At 38.5% G+C, this 21,685-nt stretch overlaps 1 protein-coding gene across 1 annotated transcript in view; it reads left to right on the top strand.

Annotated features, from left to right (window-relative positions):
* Positions 1–21,685, top strand: part of homer3b (homer scaffold protein 3b) — a 44,372-nt gene that overhangs the window by 4,090 nt on the left and 18,597 nt on the right. Inside the window, exons 2-4 of the mRNA XM_081358556.1 lie at positions 16,356–16,512; positions 16,625–16,756; positions 18,909–19,016. Coding sequence (XP_081214682.1) covers positions 16,356–16,512; positions 16,625–16,756; positions 18,909–19,016 — 397 coding nt within the window. The remainder of the gene's footprint in view (positions 1–16,355; positions 16,513–16,624; positions 16,757–18,908; positions 19,017–21,685) is intronic.

The raw sequence follows: 21,685 nt of genomic DNA, 5'->3' as shown, positions 1-21,685 counted from the left end.
AACAGACGAGGCATTTATACTTGACGCAACTGTTTTGTTTTAGACTGAACACCAGACCATACAACTGATTTAGACGCGCAAACTGGGTAATGATGAGATGTACTAATATCCGTCTGCTCGGGCAGATTCGGCTCAAAGTCGTGCATCTGCGGATGCGGAGGCGCGCGCGCTGTAAAGCCGAATCTGCCCGAGCAGGCGGATATTACTATTTTTTTTATTACCTTCGCGCTCATGCGGACGCGTCGAGTATAAACAAGGTTTTACAGCTCAGCCACTTGTTTTTTCATATTTTTTTGCAAGTGGAAGATCTTGGTTTACATTTGGACTTGGATGTGATCTTATAGGCTTGAAAAGGTTGGTGACCACTGCATAACGCAAACCCAGTCAAACGTTTGACAGCAGTATCTTCTATTCTATGCGCCTTATAATCCGGTGCGCCCTATATATGAAAACAGTTATAAAAATGGCCATTCATTGAAGGTGCGCCTCTGCTTATAGTGCGGAAAATACGGTAGTCTGGGTGCTGTGGATCGCGGTTTGGGACACCTGAATCAGAACGCGAAAACATATGACTCGGTTGATTTGACTCAGTTTTATTATTTTTTATTTTATTCAATCTTCTATAAATACATAGTCACTAAGACTTAGGCCTACCATGAACAAAATGAGCCTCACAAACTCGATCAGTAACGTTAGGAATCCAGGCTTCGGAGCGTCCAGGTTCAATCGCCTAATTGCACACAACCATTTCTTTCGTTTTTCACGATCCTTTTCGGAGGGAATTCGAAAAAACTTTTTATCAGGCCCCCAACGAGCCGTACAATCGACCACACAGCAAGAGTGAACCATCCTCTTCTCTAAATCCTCCTCCAAACGTGCAAAACAATCAATTTACATGTATCTAGCGGTGTTTTCTGCCACACGATTCCCATGATGCAACGCGGCAAACATAAACAATGACGCCACAAAAGATCCGCCTATTGAAGGCACACATTTGAGCCTGTGGACTAAACAAAGTGAAGTAAGTTTTGATGATATTATGGGGAAATATATTTATTAAATGTTTAAATTGCAAATATCACATACAAATGTATTCATCTAGTAGATAGCAAGCTGATAAGTTAGATGCTAAATAAGCTAGCATAACTTTATTTAGCACATAAGTAGGGCTGGGCGGTATGACGGTATATATCGTTACCGCGGAAGAAAATGTCAACCGTAACAGATTTTTTTTTCCTGTGTATAACGCAACATGTAAATAAGTAGGCGTGGTTAACTCACATGCAGTGTGCGTGAGACTGAGACACTGATATTTGTCAAAGAAACATGAAGAAAGACCAAGAGGATCCACAAAAGGAATTACGTTTTCAAAATTAACGTGATATTTTCAGGGGGGAAGGCGCAGAAGTCAACTAGAGCAGTGCAGCACACTGAAAGTTTAGAGAGACGCACATGCTCGCAATGGGGCTTACTTGACAACAAGTTCATATATCAATATTCTAACGATTAGAAATAACCTTAAATAATGTATCTATCTATCTCTTATGTGTACAGTTACTTTCAGAGTGGACGCGCAAGCGGTTGCCGTGGTAATGAATATTTCCAAAATTCCCTAGCTTAACTTCCCATGGAAATTTACCGGAAACTTTCCGGAAATTTACCGGAAATTTTCCGCCCCTTTGCAACCCTAGTTCTGACTAGAACGTGGTGATTTTTCAGCACAGGGAGGAAAAACTGAAGGCCGTTCTCGACTGCTTTCATCTCTAGACAGTTTATGTGTAGACGCTTCTCTGCGTCTGACCACAGGCCCATAGACGGCCTCCCTTCGTAAAGGGCGCCCCAACCCTTGTTGTAGGCATCTGTCGAGACTACTTTGATTTTCTAGGCTATGCCCAGGTTCAGGCCGGACTGGTACTAGTCGGCCCTCATCCATGTCTGATTCACCATGAGACAAAGCGAACCTGATGTCCATGCTCGCGCTGGGACCATAGACTGTAAAAAATATGGACAAAGCGTCTGTGACGTCACCCATAGACTTTCTGAAGAACGGGTTTGAAGCCGTTTATGGGGGGTATGGGCGGCGCCATCTTGGAAAATCTTGGGAAATCCTAACCCCGCCCACCTTCTAACACAGCACGCTTCACCCCGCCCACCTTCACTCAGCTCGCTCTAATACTCCGGTTACCTCTTTTAGGCAACGAAATATGTTATAAAACACCATACTAACTCTTTTCGGTTTCATTTAAAGAAATCTTAAACATTATAGCCACACAAATGTGGTTCAGGCAATGCGTATTGATCACTGCACATAACGTTTGCCTATTTATATATATATATATATATATATATATATATATATATATATATATATATATATATATATATATATATATATATATATATATATATATATATATATATATATAAAACACAAACCTGCCTCTTTTCGTTTTAAATATAATATAAAAATATTAAACATTTTAATATGGTCCAGGCAATATGTGCATTTGTACTAAACAACAGATGTGGCAGTAAACAACATTACAGATCATATTCGTTGTATTAAAACTTAAAATGACGAAACTCAACCCAGTCTCTTTTTGTTAAATTTCACTTTATTCAAAATTAGCCATTATAAAAGTATAAGTAAAATGTACAAGAAGATATACAAATAAAAGCAAACAATTCAGTAAAACATACAAAGTCAGCGCTCGAGTCTAACCATAACGTCACTATGGTAAAGTTAAATAGCTTATAAAGTTATGAAACTTCCCCTCAGCCAAAACGATTGGACCGGGAACAAATTATACATTTACAAGACCAAAAATCGCCCGTTAGATATAGACAAGACGAATTATGTTTAACCACTACAGAGACGCCAGAGTCCGCCGCAAACCTTTAGAGCGTCAAGCCGGGGAAAGGCTGTTCCGGGCGGGGTGCAGGAGCGCCGAGCGCCCGGTCATCGCGGGATCTCACAACTGGATCAAATTTTCATAAATCTTTATAAATAAACCACAGATCTGAGCTTTAAACAACCACATTCTCGCCTGAAAAACTCTTAAAACTACATTTCATGATACAGAAACAGTAGTATTATATGTCAACTCCATTAAAAAATGGCGCTTCTTATGTTGTCATTCTCCGTGGCGCTGCCTTGTCAGCTGTCAATCAAGCTGTCAATCAAAGTTAACCACGCCCTTATTTGGCATACATTTTATATCTAAATACTATCTAAACTAACGAGTTAGAAAAAAATTCACCCCACTCACAGTTGTCAGGCTCTCGGAACCTATCGAAAAATACAATAAAAGTCCATGGGACCAAACTGTAAAAACATGAATTTATGCTGTGAAAACGGACATTTTAACATGGAGGCTATGGATATTTGCTCCCTTTTGGGACCTGCCCCTAGCGGATTTTCGATGTATTGCAGTTTTTCGCACTTCCGGGTAGGCTTCATTTTTCAGATCAGAATGTTGCCGCTTGGCTGGGACACACCGCTTCAGCCATAGCTGAAAAGGGCACATGTATAGCAGACCCGGCCGCAGCACCGTCGAAAACTCCTTTTTCTCTGAATATTAAAGCCTTATTAAATCACGCAGTGAAACTGCACAAGCCTATAGCAGTGCAGCGGATCTAGAGTTAAATACTAACAGATCCTTGCTCCTCAGCCATTTGAAATGCCTGTGATTCAGGATCAACTTAGCCTTGAGCTTACTGTCTTCCAGCCAGCAAATCGCCTTTCTGGGAGCAGTTCTCGATTCGGCCTAGATGCAGGCCAGGCTCAGAACGCGTTCTGATGATTCAGCAGCTCACAGCATTGTTCAGAATAAGCAGCCTTCTCAAAGGACAGAAGAATATTGCACTGCTCTGTCAGGTCATCAAACGAATCAGGGAGGACAGTCCTTCTGGTGTCCCCTCTCTGGCGGAACCAGCAATAGCTCCCCGAGTTGATGCAGTTGATGCAACTGCTAGCAGCAGCTCCCTGGCCATCCTGTGACATGCTGCTGGTACTGTCATTTCTACAGGAACTGATGGACAAGGGACGCACCCTTTCCATGCTCAAAGTCTACGTGGTGGCCATAACAGCATACCACATTCCTGTGGCTGGCGAGTCTCTAGGCAGGAACAACCTAGTTGTTCATTTTCTGAAGGGGGTCAGAAGGCTGAACCCGCCTCGTCCCCTTACCATTCCAACATGGGACCTGTCGAAGGTCCTTAGGGCCCTCAAAGGACCTCCCTTCGAGCCGCTGCTGTTGGCTGAGCTACGGCCCCTTTTGCTAATGACTGCCTTCCTGCTACCACTAGCATCGGTCAAGCGAGTGGGTGACTTGCAAGCGCTCTCCGTGAGCGCATCTTGCCTTCAGTTTGGGCCTAACGACTGTAAAGTCGTTCTTAAACCAAGACATGGCTATGTGCCTAATAGGGGTGGGAATCACCAGAGGCACCACGATACGATATTATCCCGATACTTAGGTCACGATACGATATTATTGCGATTTTAAACATATTGCGATATTCTGCAATATATTGCAATTTATTACCTTTTTCCAACTTCAAATTATGTCCGCAAAGGAAAACTGTCAACCTGCTTGTTCATGTCACATCAATTTTAATAATCTCCGTTAATGATCTGTTACACAGAACTTTATTATATTAAATATTAATCAAAAATGATTCACACCTTCACAAAATCCAAACATTCAGTGTAAGAGTAAAACAATGACATAACATTATTTATAGTAAGTTTATTTGATTCACATCTTATTTAGAGTTTTGACCTCGACAACCCAACTGCATTTACCGCAAACAGTCTAAACTAAAAGATTGTTTTGGATCGGTTCAAAGGAGTAGTTCGCGAATCGGACGTGTCATTAGCGGACTTGTAACGCGTGTGATTATCCCGGCAGTCAGGACATCGCACACGATTTGTCAACACAGAAAACATTTCATCATTGGATTTTGTTTTGTTTATTGAAAGTGTTTTTCATGTCAGCTGAATGTGCGGAACGCTTTTCAGAGAAGATAAGGCAACGTAAAAGTTTTTCTTTCTTTTTTTTGCACAACACACAGCAGTAACGTTAATTCAGGGAAAAAATACCCGAATGCTGCACGTGAAACTTCGGTCTTCCGATCTTTTACCATCGTGTCAATTCTCAATTGATTTTGATTAATATGCGCGAGGGAGCGAGAGAGAGCAAGACAGTTTGAAGACGGCGAGGGTGCGCGCGCGACCGGGGCTCTCTCTCTCTGCTCGTTCTCTCAGTAATATGCGCATTATCGCAAGCGCAGCAGTCATGTACAACACTCACCGATCAAATAAGGCTTTGGCGAGACAAAAAATTGCTTGTGAGAGAGACGCGTGAGTGACAGAGAGACGGAGGGAGAGCAGGGAAAGGAAATGCCGCTGAATGAATACGCTGCGTGTTTTAAATTGCGTAAAACATTTTTTATAACGAAACGCACCATGTGGCCGGTGTTGATTCTGTGGCGCACCGCCACGAATTAGTCTATGTGTGGGAAACACTGCACTGAGTGCATTTCTGATTTCTTTCTCTGATGCTGCCATGTTTATTTTATCTACGTCCTCCTGCACGCTGACAGTGACAGTCAACCCAACAGTCACTCCGCTGACCTCACCAGAAAACAAACAGCACCATCTAGTGGACTGAATGAGCAATTGATTTTTAGCATTCTACTACCAAAGTTAAATTCTCATGTGTAATTTAAATAATAAAAGATCGATACTTGGCGCCCGTGTATCGATACAGTATTGCCACAGAAAATATCGCGATACTATGCAGTATCGATTTTTTCCCCCACCCCTAGTGCCTAAGTGCTCTCTACTCCGTTCAGAGCACAGGTCATTACTCTGCTCTTCCCGTTTTGGAAGATGAGCAAGAATTACACTCTGCCATGTCCAGGCCTTGAGTGTATATATATAAAGCGCTCTGCCCAATTTAGACAGTCAGAACAGCTCTTTGTTTGCTTCGTAGGCTGAACCAAAGGGCATCCGGTCACGAAGCAAAGATTATCCCGCTGGATAGCGGATGCCATTGCGTTGGCTTACACTTCAATGGGCCTTCAGTGACCAATCAGTGTAAGAGCACACTCCACCATGCATGGCATGGCATCTTCCTGGGCGTGGTCCAGTGGAGTATCCATTGGTGACATCTGTGCTGCGGCTGGCAGATCCTCACCGTCCACCTTTGGCAGGTTTTACAACTCGGATTTTCCTGCACTACAAGCAAGAGTCCTGTCTATTTATTTGGGCTTTGACCTCCAAGTGAGCTCAACCCACTAATTTGTTTATTCGGTGCGGAGGACATGCACCGATGTACTGACCAAGCCTTTCCCTTTAGGTTTCGACCTGATGGTCTGGGCCCTTCTAGTCTCGGGCGAGTACCTCACTCTTACTTAGCCCGACTGCCTTTAAGGCCTGGATCCCCAAGTGTCTTAGGCTGGGGCCAAAAAACAGTTGTTGTTCTGCAATTATAGCACGGTGTGATTGGATTGTGTTCCCATTGTGTCTAGCGACGCAATAAGAGTGAACCGTATTAATAGGGAATGTACTCGGTTACAAACGTAACCTCAGATAACTTCCCTGAGATAACGGGAACGAGTATTGCATTGCTGGCATTGCTGTTATGCTACACGACTAGGCGTTCGTCGCATCAGTCAAGTTAATCTGAATCTTATGGCAAGATGAGCTGTTATATGGATGCTCCGCCCATTCTGGCGGGCTGCAGTGCCTGGTTCGACGGGCTGCGCACCAGTTGGTACGCACAGTTCTGCTCAGGTTTGTGCAGAACCGCTGCACTGCCATAGGCTTGTGCAGTTTCACTGCGTGATTCAATTAGCCTTCAATATTACGAGAAAAAGGAGTTTTTCCCCATTGGGTCTAGCGATGCAATACTCGTTCCTGTTATCTCAGGGAACCGAGGTTATGTTAGTAACCAAGTACGTTTTTATTTAAGGCAAGACACGGCAGGCAAAAACATCGTTTTTTGTTTTTTTTTTACTGCTCAATTTTGAGATTTTTGGACATTTGTCTTCAATAACATGTCTTCTTTCAGACTTGTGGTGAAAAAAAGTCAAGATAAAGTATAAAGTCGGCAACACCTAAGCTCCAAAATTATCAAAAATATTTATTTTTAAGACAATTATCGCATAGCGTATGTGACGTTTCGAGCACGCAGGCTCTTCATCAGACAAATTGACTACAGATGTGCAACCCTTTATATCTCCAGGTGATCACATGTCCAAACATCATGTTACTCATCAATACAACAATACAAAACGAAAAAAGAAAAACAAATAAATATATATATATATATATATACACACACACACAAAAATATCTAAAAAACTATGCAAAATACAACAGTATCATTATTAATATGCACTTCAAAAAACACTTTTCTTGATACCTGCAAATATACATCAAAATAACTAAATTAAAGTAATCACTCCAAAACCTTTGATGTATTATATAAAAAAAAAAAAAAAAAAAGAGAAATACACACACACACACACACACACATCTATATGACAATTCAAAGAAATGGACGAATATCAAAATCTTCATTAAGTCCTCGAGGGGACAACGTGTCCAATGTGAAAATCCAAAAAGCCTCACGCTGTAAAAGCAATTTATCAATGTCACCTCCACGACGTGGATACTTAACTACCTCGATGCCTATGTATTGAAGAGTAGAAACTGAATGTCTAAAAGCTGCAAAATGCTGTGCGACTGGACTTTTTGGATCATGGTGTCTAATTGCACATCGATGTTCAGAAATGCGATTCTTCAAAGGTCTACTAGTCTTACCAATGTAACATAAGCCACAAGGGCAACGCAGCATATAAATAACGTTGGCCGTCTTACACGAAATGGTGCCTCGAATTTTAAAAGTTTTTGCCGTATGAGGATGTGTAAAAGTTGATGTCTTATATGTAAAATTACACTGTTGACAGTTCCCACATCTATAATTACCATGAGGTATTTTATTCAAGAAGTGAGGAGCCGGTTTTAAATCCGCTCTAACTAAAATGTTTCGAAGGTTAGGTGTTTTTTTATACACTAAACGAGGTGGTTTAGTGTATGAAAAAAAAAAAAAAAAGTCAGAAATACACATTTAGGTCTTTATTTTACTACACTTTGTCTGTTTGCGTCTGTAGATTTCTCATAAATTTAACAAAAGTTGGCGTTCTTAATCAACACGCTGCTCCGCGATCGCTGTCTGATCTGTCATCACATGCAGTGCTGGAAAGCTCTCTCTCTCCTGACCATTCTGTCGGATCCAAATATGGTCATTTCCTTTTTATCAGCAACCAATCGTGAAAGTAAAAGGGCTGAATGCGCAATCTCATTGGCTGATGATAAATCTTTAAAGCCTGTTTTCTCAAAATGACTTTTCTCTCATACTCCAAGTCCGAAATCTCCACTTCAGTTGCACCTATATACACCAAACTTTCCAGTCTTGTACCTAGTTATTTTATGAAGACATTTAAAGAGGGATTTGTAAATATATTATTCCTAGCCTGATTTATATAACATTTTATTCCAAAAAACATGGCGAAAATCTTTTTTTTTAAGGCTATTGACAGTATACTCTGATTTACAGGATAACAAAAGTAGATATCCATAAATCCCTCTAATTTTTTTCCCATCTAATATGTGAACACAATGAAAAGATCATTTTTAATCTGGCTTTATTAAATACTCAGATTTTTTTAAGATATGCAAATTAGCGCATATTTAATTAGATACTCCCTAATTTGCATATTTAAACATTAAATTACAGAAAACTTGTAATACATTTTTTTCTCATCTTAATGTAGGTAATCAACTGGGAAAGTTTCATGGTGATATCTGCTAGTTAAAAAATTTACCCTATTCACCTGTAGTGTCTCACCTTAATTTTACTCCACGAACTCTCAGTTTTGACTGTTTTTGGGAATGATATAACTTTGGTGTTCAACATATTGTTTCAGAAATACAAACAATTAAAGATAATTTCAACTTCATTTGGTTGGTTTTATGCAATTAAAGTTAGCTTAAAGAAAAGAATATAGCCTAACTATTTGTAAAAGGAAATTTGATTATTAAATTAGTTTTAAAAAGAGGTAAATTATCTTTACAATTTTACATGGGTTTGATTTAGGCCTAGATTCAGTTAGATGGTCAGCGGAACCAGATGGTGTAACTTACCCTCTGACTCAGATCAACTTACCCCTAACCTGGGGTAAATTGAGCCACAGGAACACTTTTTTTTAAGAAGTCATATTTTAGAACCCTTTCTCATAGATGTATTCTGATAATTTAAAATGATAGATACTTTAGATACTCTCATTGTACTTCTGCCTAATTTTCTCTTATCTTGAGGACCACATAATTAAAATAAATGGCTCATCTTACCCCACTCTCCCGTCTCCCCTATATTTGAGCTTTGTGTGTGGTCAATTTGAAAATTGAGAAAATAAAATTGGATTGTTTGCTTGTTTTTCCCAACATCTTGTTGAAAAAGTCTTTGCCATGCAATCTTGTTTGACCTCATATTGCATTTAGATAAAGATGCTTATGAAGCATAACGTATTCGTTTCATGCAAGTACACTGAAGGTGCATGACCGGCTGGCTTTATTGACATGGATTTAAATACTCTGTTTCTGTGCAGGCGAGAAAAATAAACTGAGATTGGCTGTTCTCAGATGGGCTCAAAATGGCACTCTGTATTTGGCGCTATTGGAGATTTCCTGGTAATTGGGTCAGACGATCACATAAATCAGAAGTGAAATTTTAGAACAGCGTGCTATTACTCAGCAGGTGACGTCTCCTTAATAGAAAGACTTGTCTCTTTCCATCCTGTTTATTGTGTGTTCTGCTGTTCCTAGTTTCAGTATTCGCAGGATATGATTAGGATCTTATTTGATCTTAGAGGCATAAAAATATTCTATGGAGTCTTGGGAACAATCCAGGAGGCTCAGTCTCTGAATGAAGTCCTTGGCTGTGGTGTGAAATTACTGTAGAAGTTGGAGTGGAGACCTTTTTTATATATCATACTGTGCAACAGAAGTGCTTGATAAACAGTTTCTGCATGGAGCACCTGCACCGCCTTTTCTGGAGGTTTTCTGTGCTAGATAACCTTCCCAGAATGCCAGAGTGATTAAGCATTACCAAAATGTCACTTTGGCCTCTGGAGGTTTAATTCAGGAAAGATTGATGGACCCAGAATTTGCTATATGGACCCACAACGCTATTGACACAGGTGTGACCTTCAGCATTGTGTGGAAAGGGCTGATGTGCCAGAGCGAAGCCTGATATGAATCTGATCTGATCTCGCTGTACTGATGGGTAAATTTCGATGAAAGATTACTTACTGATTTGCCATTAGAATCAGACCATTACTTTTTGGCAGTGGACTCCTGGCTGGCAGGGAGAGGGTCAAGAGGGCACATCAGAGAGCGATGTGAATCTAGTGATTTTAAAGGGATAGTTCACTTTCTTCTGCAGAAACTAAAGAAGAACAAGTGAATATATTCGCCATATAGTGAAAGTTAATATGGGGTCCAATGTTGTTTAGGTAACATTTATAAATGTCTTTCTGTAACTTTTGATCAATTTATTGTGCCCTTCCTAAATAGAAGTTCTGATTTCGTAACAATAGATACACCTATTGTATCTGTTCCCGTTCTTATTATTATTCTTCTTCCGACTAGGGTGTCTATGGCAGCCCATAGAACCGATTGCGGGAAAGTTGTTTTGGTTTGACATTCTGATAGAGGACAGTCCCAACATTAAATACACCAATTTTGGTGTTTCTAAGTCATTCCCTCTAGCGCCACCACCTGTCCAAAGTTTCACTTTTATTTTGTTAATAACTTTTGAACCGTAAGGCCAATCAGCATAATTATTTTTTCCTCTGATTTCTGAGCTCATGACGATTCGATTGCACGCTACGACGTCATTTTCCGTAATTAAAATATGGCCGCCATTTAGAATTTTTCTAAAAACCTACTTTTTCGAACTCGTCCTAGACGGTTTGTCCGATTTGCACGAAAATTGAACCAGATCATCTTCAGGCAGTGATGACCAAAAGTAATGGAATTCAAATTGATTCGTCAAACCGTTTTCGATAAACGCTCGAACAAATTTTACGTAGCACCTGCAAAAACAGTCGTAAGGCTGTATCTCCGCAACGGTTTATCGTATTCAGACCAAACTTAGTACATGTCATCACAAGCATGACCTGAGGCTATATGCTGCGTTTCGGCGCAGCGCCACCTACTGGTCCGGAGATATGAAAAATGGCTATTTTTGCTTATAACTTCTGAACAGTTTGTCCAAAAATCATAAAATTGGTCTCGTTAGATTCAGGGCAACATGCCGAGTCGACTGATATCCAATTTCACCATATCGGCCATTTTGACTGTCAGCCATTTTGAATTTTGTGCTAAAATGCTGTATTTTAAGAACACATGAACGGATTGTTACGAAACTTGCTATGGGTCATCAGCACGATGTCCTGAAGGAGTGTGAAAAGTTTCGAAACAGTGCCACCTAGTGGTGAATATTTTTTTTCAAATGCTTATAACTTTGAGTGCGGTCGACTTATTTTCACGAGACTCATCTAATTAGACTCCTGAAACCTTGCCGAGTCCTATGATACCAAACATGCTAGGTTTCGCCTTACAGTTTGTGTAGCGTTGTGATTTAGCGCTTAAAAAACATTTGGCTATATCTTCGAAACCGTTTGTCTGATCGAGACGAAACCACCGTCAGAAGTTTGGAAACATAGGTCGATAGCTATATGTTATTACCCGAATGCGAAAATATAGATTTTTAGGGGTAGTAAATTCCAATCAAAGTCATGTGTCAGTCATTTTTTACGTGTTTTTTCATATAAATGTCTATAACTCCGAAGCGAATTGAGATATTTTCACCAAAATCGACACATATGTATGGGCTCACTCTGAGGACACATAAAAAAAATGGTTGGACTGAGCCTCTTGGTGGCGCTATAATAGAACAAAACATGAAATTCCCATTGACTTCAATACAGTTTTGTGAAATAAAATGCTATACTAAACAAATGCATTGGTGTAATATTACAAAACTCAGAATGTGCCATCTGCACCATCCCCTGAAGGTATCCAACATATTTAGAAACAGCGCCACCTAGTGGTCAAAAGTTATAACAAAATTTCCAAAACTGCTAATAACTTTTGAATAAATTGGCCTATTGTAATTCAACTCATCTTAGTAGATTCCTTGGGTCAAGCTGAGAACATAGATACCAAGTTTACCTTATTTGGCCTAACTTCCTGTCCGCCATCTTGATTTTCATTCAAAACCTACTTTTTCGAACTCCTCCTAGACCGTTTGTCCGATTTTCACCAAAATCGAATCGTATCATCTCCAGACCGTGCCGACTAAAAGTTATGGATTTCGTGTCGATTGACGAAACCGTTTTCGTATACCGCAGCAGCAAATTTAAGGCATGATGCCAAAAGGACTATTCAGGCTTTATCTCTGCAATGCCTTGACATATTGACACCAAACTTTGTATGTGTCATTGTCACTTCACTCTGACCACATCACATCAGTTTTGTAACTGCGCCACCTATTGGTTGAAAGTGATAAGCCATTAAATCATATTTTTCATTACTGTTTCTATGATTTTTCAGGCATTTTGCCTAACATCCTCTTTAAATGTCTTTAATTGCTCATTGTTGCAGTTGGTCTGACACGTCTTGTCGTCTTATTCTGCTTGGCCCCGGTAATGGCTGCTTGCAGCTATATTTTTAATTGTAATAGTATTTCACAATATAACTGTTTTTATTATATTTGTTCTCAAATAAATGCAGTCTTGGTGTAGCCTGGTTAAAACCAGACCATTCTCAGTAGTAACTGAGATATGGTCTGGCAAAGCTCCTTTAATAACTCATTTCCAAAGGGGCGTCACCAACGGACGTCGCTCAAATGCCTCTGGGCACAATTGAATAGACCTAAAACTCCTAAAACCAAATCAGAGATCGTCATGTGTAAAGCCATATGCTGCGTCCCAATTCGCCTATGTTACACTCTATTTTTTTACAGTCTATGGTTACACTATGCCATATGTACTCTTTTTGTGAAGAAAATGTATTTACTTTTGAATGTGTAGCAAAAAAGTAGGCAACTTTGGGACATACTACTTAGTCATCTTTATCGGACGGATCTGTCGCATGCATCCCGTCATGTAAACTGCCCTGTCAATCATCTTGTCACAGTTAAAATCCTCTATTAAATCTAATTTAATTTCCTACCGTTTCGGAGAGAAATGTAGTAGCACGTTCATCTGCCAGTGGGTCTTTCATGGAGACTGTCCTCATGTGTTTGCAATTTGAATATAATAATGCATTTAAAAGTTGGTGTGCTTCACCAACGGACGTCGGAGTGGACGTCGCTCAAATGCCTCTGGATAGGCTAGACCTAAAACCAATCAGAGCGATCGTCATGTGTAAAGCCCGCCTCAACGTTTCTGATTGGAAAATTGTCATCTCTTGAATATGATGTTAATTTTTTATATCCAAATATTTTCATCCACAAGCAGAAGTGGCTAACTGCTTTATTTTTTCCTCTTTTTCTTGTTGAATTTAACTGTCGTTTCATCTCTCAGGCCTATAAATAACAAAAAATGCTTTTTTTAAATGTATTATAATGAATTATTTAAGAAAATATATATTAAGATATTCAACCTTGTAGGTTCTTTTTTCCTGTGTAAAAATCTCATATTATGTCAGCGGGCTGGTGTGAGCACTGAGGATGAAGAGCCCAGAGCTGAATCCTAGAGATGGTCCTTCCATCACTCCACTTGCCTCAGATAATACACATAATGAGATTTTTTACAGATCTCATAACATCAGTAACTCGACAGCCCTACCTAGAACGGGTTTCCTCAGCGTTTGTAATGTCTGCACAAAGGGCAGCTGTGCGAAGATTTGCCTTTGGAGGAAAACTGTTGATTTTATACTCGAAAAATTTAAGTATCATTAATATTAAAAATTAATTTTACCTCAGAATGAATTGCATTTCTATCCCACCCCAAAACATACAATAATAACAACGATAAATGCTGACCAATACTTAATTATATGACTTTTTACTGAAAATTATATAATTCAATAAAACAAACAAATTGTAATGTATGTCATATGACATAGCTATGCATGATTGAATACACTCTAGATGTGTATATAATGAACATATCTACATTTTCTTTCAAACAATTAAATAAAACATTAATTAAATAATTATATTTTATTTACTGACAACAATGAGAAATATTAATAAATTAGTAAAAGAATGAATGAAAGTCACCATCACATAATAAACAAATGCATAAGTCAACACATGAAACAAAGCTTTATTCAAACTACAATCATGTATGTAGGCTATAGACGCTGAACCCCACATCCTTCTACCATCTCAACACAGCGGTTCCCATTCTGCGGCTTTATTCTGATGAATCAGCTGACCGCCAGAGGTGAGCCGTTCCTTTGTGCCTGAGGCTGTTACGTGATGTGTTGTGCTACACAATCTGAGGCAAGTGGAGTGATGGAAGAACCATCTCTAGGATTCAGCTCTGGGCTCTTCATCCTCAGTGCTCACACCAGCCCGCTGACATTTCAGATCCTACAAAATGCACAAACATAACACAAAAGCAGTAATTTTAACCACACAATGTCATTTGATTTCAGTATTATTTAGAAGACAAAAACGCTTTTTTTCCACAAATGCCGCCATCATCTTCCCTTGCAGGTCCTGCTCCACCACAAAATATCTGCAGCAAATGCACAGAAATCAAGAATCAGAAAAGTGCTGTGATAGCTCTGTTTGAAATTACAATAATTAAAATAAAATACAACTTAATATTGAAATAGTTGTTGTTATTCATTTCTGTAGTATACTTACTCAAAGCCTTTGATGGCAGCATTCAGCTTCATGAGCCACTCTCCACTGGATAAAAACACATCTGTTCATCTGACCCTGTAACATCCAGACAAGATCCACGTTACCTCTGTGATTTATGAACTCAACACTACATTTACATGTTGAGGTTTTTTTAACTTTTTATCCAACATAAATGTTCCTCAATTTATCAACAGTAATGGACAAATAAAATAGATAACTTATGTTTAACGTTAGTTACTTTATAGATTTGTTCTACATAATAGCACACATTTCACTCAGATGTCTATTTCATGTTGTGATATTTCAAGATTTTCCTGTCAGATGTAAATAGACATTTAAAATAAGCATCTTTGATGTATGGTTTGTTTATGTAAATCCACTTTAGAGACGTAACTTACGTGTCTTTACTGGAGCTCCCCTGTTAGCTAACGTTATACATAATAAAACGTGTTTTTACAGCAAAATCACAACTATACTATACTGTGTAACGTCTTTACACCTTCAACAATTCAACAGTTTACTCTTCAGTAGTTCAACACATGCAATTTTAACAAAAGGAACTGTGTTTACTTACATTTGAAAGCACCCGCGTCGCTGATCTCTGCGATGTTTTATAATGACGTATCCTCTCGCGTGGCCTCCTGGGATAGAAGAGTATCCATCGGATGAGCACTCAAAAATCTGGCCGGAAGAAGTAAGCCATCCGGGAACTTCTCGCCTACTCTTTTATGAATACTGATGTTTCGAACGTACTGCTTCCTTCACGTACTGTTTTCGCCTACTATATAGTAGGAAAGTATGCATATTGGAACGCACTTAAGTCCGAATCTCGCGATAATTCGTACGTCACCCAGGTAATTCTCGCCTACTCTTTTGGATTCGTACATACTTTTTCGCTCGCCTACTCTTTTTCCCATACTAAATAGTAGGGAAGTATCAGTGTTGAACAGTCTGCAGTCTTAGCCATTCTCACAGGACAGAAATATAATAATAATAATAATAAAATGTTTATTTTTTTATAGCACCTTTCAAGAACCCAAGGTCGCTTCACAAAATAATACAAACAGTTGACAAAGAGACAAGCAATCTGCTTATTATAACAATCAAACAAGCAGAAAAGCAGATGGAGACAACCAATAACTACAGATAATTAACATAAGTTATATAATCAAAGAAAACATCAATTTCGGTAAAGTAAGCATGTAACATAAAAAATGAAAAAGTGGAAGACAGAGAAATTGAGAGGAAAATAATTATTTACTGAGCATGGTGAATGGATGAGTTTTAATCTTTTAAGTTTTATATCTTTGATTAATCCATCTATAATCATCTCATGTTGATTTGATGAAAAGATGATGTTAGAATTAAATAACGCAGAGTTTTTTTTTCTCCTGAAAGTGAGCAGCCACTATTCAGCATGAAGGCACACGTCTTCCAAATTGACCCGGACACTAAACGAAATTGGATTCCGGCCAGCAAACACGCCGTCACAGTCTCCTTCTTCTATGATGCTGGCAGGAGTGTGTATCGCATCATCAGCGTAGGGGGCACTAAGGTGAGAGACCTCGGCTACAGGTGATCCAACTATCAGTAAAAATGTTGTAAAATGTAAAAATCTTGATTTTATTAATCAAAATGTTATATTTTTGCTATTTGCTCTACTACAGGCTATTATCAACAGTACTATCACACCTAATATGACCTTCACGAAAACGTCACAGAAGTTTGGCCAGTGGGCGGACAGCAGGGCGAACACAGTGTATGGTCTTGGGTTTGCCACAGAGCTGCAGCTTCAGCAGGTAAATGCATATTGTAGAAGTTAATGTTAAAGGTGCTCTAAGCGATGTTGGGTGACATCACTTCTTGTTGACGTTCGAAGTATTGTCAAACAAAACGGAGGCTAGCTCGACCCTCCCTCCTCCTCATCCCGTCCCCTCCCCCTCCCTTCCGTGCTTCCTGAAACATGAACCATTTAGAAAAAACAAACTGGCTTTACCCACCTGTCCAGCCACCTGAATATCCGATTGGAAGCCTTTCTGCCGGTGTCTCCTAATGTAAATTCGGGACTTCGCATTCCTTCTCCTTTTCCCTATTCTTTGTTATTTATTCATTGGAATGTTGTCTCTTTGGTCGTGTGTCGGCCATATAAAAATTCTCAAGAATATAAAATTTTAACGTTAGTCGTTGTTAGGACATTTCTCCTCTAGCTAACGTCCCTGCTTCTCTCTCCTCCACTCCCCACACCACCCCCCTTCATGTGCACGCGTACTAACCCGCCAAACCCCATCCCCAAATCATTCTTGTTGGTTATTGGCTGGAACACTCTTTATGTTTCGTGGTCCAGGCTGGGCCAGTTTGTTTTTCTTGCTGTTTGTGGAGCCTGGGCTGTCTACAGAGACCGCGTTTTTTTTACAGTGTGTTCAGGGGACAGGCAGCTAGCGGATAGTGAGGAGATGTTTACTGCATGTGACAAAAAATGTTTTGGCCTAAAAAACGGGGGACATCACTTAGAGCACCTTTAAAGGGATGGTTCGGTGTAAAATCAACCTTTGCACCATGACCTCGAGCCAAACACCCCCCAGAATTCTTTTTCCCCTTGGTCGAACATTATTAAAGTTAGAGCTTATTTAGAGATATCAGCCGTATGGCTTAGTGCAGGCGCTAATGGATCCTAGGCTGTATCTCGTAAATTACCCCACTAATAATGCCCGGAATGGTACCAAACTTCTACAGTAGTATAAATAGGTTCTGTACTCATAAAACGAGGCATTGGAAAGTTTGTAAGTACATCAGGAGTTTATTTAAATAACACTTGCCTGATGGCTAATGCTACCGCTAACCTGCACGTAGAGGTCACTTCAGTGATTAGGGAAAAGCACGTAAAAGTCCTGGCATAGTGTAGTATATAATGTATTGTTATATATAATGTTATTATTACATCTGCATTTATTTTCTGTAATGACATCTATAACTACACGGTTGAGTGTTGACCCTTCCCTAACATAATAACACCAAACCTGCTAGGTTTCACCTCAATAGCAGCAAAAGTGTTTCGCAATATAAGCACAATAAGTAAACACAAGAAGTACATTGTACCGAACAATACATTTTTTTTTATTATGTAAGTACAAAGTAGTTATATAAAGCGTGACTAAGGTATGCTAAAATAGAAAGCTGATCAGTTAGCTGAATACTATATTCTGCGAATTTGTTGTCGGGATGGAAATTTCATGTGAAGGCAAAGGTTTTGCAACAGGTGCAAGTTGGTCACACTTATTCGTCGTATTGACAGAAAGCTGCATGGTTTGAAAGTGACTTTTGTGTGAGGAGCTAATGTTCACTAATGACCTTACCTTTAGAGGTGCTAAACCACTTGGCTTTTAAGCTAACCAACAAAAAAAAAAAAAACAGTTATGAATGTTAATTTGACCATTAATAATTTTATTTCTTATTGATTATGTAACACAAGTGACAGTTTAAAAGAGATGTAGAGAACATTTTGGGGTCCACTGCTTGTCATGTCTTTAAGCAGCATCTGTATTCAATTAATATTCAACAAAATTATTGATTTGAATGCACTGACACCATTGGATGAGAACTGAACTGATATGGATGATGATGTTATAGCTTAATTTGAACTCATTCCTTAATTGAAGAACTTTACAGTTATTGAACCAAACTGAATCAACACTGAACTGATTTCAGAGTTATGACTGTATACTATTGTCTTTTTACAGCTGCTTTACAGCCGAATTGAATTCTGTTTGCATTTTTCTGTTAACCACTGTAAAGCAGCTGTGAAACAATCTGTATTATATAAAACGCTTTATAATTAAAGGTGACTTGACTTAACTTCACAATATAGCATGGCCTCTTGTAACTTACTGCTATATATGCTCAAAAAATGTCACTATGAAACTTTTAATCATGTCACTGTAATTGTCTGTGCAGTTCTCAGAGCAGTTTAAAGAGTTTAAGGAGGCTGCACGTCTCGTCCGGGACAAATCACAGGAGAAGTTTGAGCTGTTAAGTCCTGGCCTAAACATCTCTGCTCCACAGGTAAACACAATAACTTGAGTTAATCTTGAACCTTTTAGAAGGGTGACTGAAAACGACACAGTAGCATAACGTGATGATTAAAATTTAGACGTGTAATAACTCATGTCATACTTTCTCAGCTGCTCGATTCAGATAACGTGCCAGAGCGTTTCATTCCATCCTATTAACCACTCTAACAATAGCACAGAGGATCGACCGGCCTTTAGTGATTTGATAGCTAATGCGGCCATCACAATTTTAATATCAGTCACATAAGAGAAGTGTTTACTGTGTTTATTTTTATTTTTTTTTTATTCTTAGTAAGTGTGACTTACAAAGCATGTCCTCACATGCCAGGAGGTGACACAGTAAACTGGTTGTAGCCCGTGTGAAGTTATGTAACCCTGTGTGTGCGGTCACCCGGGGAGTTCAAATGCCCTGTTCATTTTGCTTTACAGTTGGCTGACCGTTTTCATTCACCATTTGTGGACACACTCAGCCCTTAATTATCATGACCATGACCATTACACTTCTTTATAGCAGCCTGAGAGTATATCAAAGTCTACTTACACATAAAATTAGAATATGAATTTATATAATATCTATTCTTTGATTAAACTGCTCAATCCAGTTTGACTGGTTTGCCATAAGAGGTGCAGTAAATTTAGTCAAGAACGTGTTCTTGCAATATTTCGTAATATTTCACCCCCAAACCAAAAGTAGTAAATTAGAAATAGTATTATATTATATTAAATGTGTATATATTATATATTTATGCTGAATTAAAGGGGTAATGACCTGAACTGAATAATGTTTTTTATATATTTATAATGTTATCTGAGGTCCACTTATAATGTTATCTAAATTTTTAGATCAAAAAAACATCCTAATTTAAAAGTAAGCTATTTTCTATCCTGTTTTTGACCCTCTCTTTCGAACACTCGATGTTTTGATAGGCGTGCCGTATTCAAGACTTGGAAGAAAACGCCCACTGCTATTATTGGGTAACATAGTTGGGTAACAACACAGTTTTGCATATTAAAATAAGTACTTGGAGTTACCACAGTTATAATTGACAAAGGATTACTCATTCATATTAATGTCATTCTGATCCTTTTCGATAAAGTGAAAAACTTGTATATTTTGTCCTTTGCAATTTTGTGTTTTAAATAAAATGAAACCTGTTGTAATGTCTCACTGATGAAAAAACAGAAGATGTCTCTTACAGGGAATGGCTTAGATCAAAACGATAACAAAAGCAGCATTCTGTACGTGCTTTCTTCCATATCTGATATTCCAACGCATTAACCCCACAAATGCCGAAGCAAAGGAAAGAACAGCATATCACAACTATTCAGTTTGACTGTGGTGCTGCAGTGTAAATACTCAGTACATATCAAACGATCTGTATCAGACAAAGCAATATAGTGACACATGGTAAAAACACTGTTGGACATTGAAGTTTTTCCCTCCTTTTCACCTCGCTTTTAAATCGCTTATGAATGCCCGTGCAGCCGTGCGCATTTTACTTTCAAATTTATATATATTTTATTTATATTTGCTGATAAATACATTTTTATTTTCATAATTTATGAAATACTTTTTTTTTACTATGTACTGAACAAGTCAAACATCATATAGATTAGATAGTCATGTGTCATGTGTCATGTGTCATTTGAAAGGTCTCACCGCATAGAATGCAACAAGCATAATTGTTTTAGGCTTTTTACTAAACTTGTGCGAGTTTTTGTACGTGAAGACCCATATGTAAATACAGACGCGGCATTTATGCTACGTCGTTTTTGGACGTAACTTCATGAAACCTGCATATATAGTCGAAAATGGCACATCATTACTTACAGTGGATGTTAAATCAAAAATCCAAAATCAACATAATAAATTGCGTTGATCACGAGATATTCTTCACGGAAAAACAACAATTTTAAAAATACCCATTAGGGGGTGTCAAGGGCTAAACAAAAAGGCTACCTTGGTTCCAAATGCTGTAACTTTTGATCACTTTATGCCATCACCACAAAATGCAACTTACATGTAGGGGAACTTCACCAAAAAAGAATTTTTAATCCTTCATTATTTCCTTCCTGAGTTATAGCATGTCATATAAGAAAGATATGTACAATTATAATAAAAAATAAATATATTTTATATAAATATATAAATAAATATAAATTTATTTATCAGCAGTTTCTCAGCACGAGAATGTCCAAATTAAATTAATTTTTTATTTTTTCTAAAATTTAAAGTTTTCTATCAAGCGATACCTACCTTTTGACTCTCCTTGCTATAGTTTTGGAGTTATGAGTCTTTACTTTTGTGTATGTAAAAATGTCTGAAAAAAAAAGCCTGGATACATTATGGTAATGAGTATTATTTGGAAAAATATGCTTAATTTTCATTCAAATTATCTTCAAATCCAAAATATCTTAATAGTACTGCAGTATGCTTTGTGTTGTTTGCCCATATACTGTATTCTGTAGTGGTTTAATGGTCATGACAGGCTTTTATCCCATAAGCTCTTTTGCGTTCAAACGTGCCTCTGTAGAGCGTATGAAACAGACCGCTGACTGAGAGATATTCATTATTTAATCAAACCTGAGTGTTTAGAGTTCAAAACAGCAACAGTGTGCGCTGAATAATGCTGCCCTTATTAATTAATAAAGTGTTTTTTC

Source organism: Scardinius erythrophthalmus (assembly GCF_964197995.2).
Source record: "Scardinius erythrophthalmus genome assembly, chromosome: 25".
Classification (NCBI taxonomy): domain Eukaryota; kingdom Metazoa; phylum Chordata; class Actinopteri; order Cypriniformes; family Leuciscidae; genus Scardinius; species Scardinius erythrophthalmus.
Note: the sequence above shows the minus strand (reverse complement) of the source record. Positions and strands in the feature narration are given on the sequence as shown.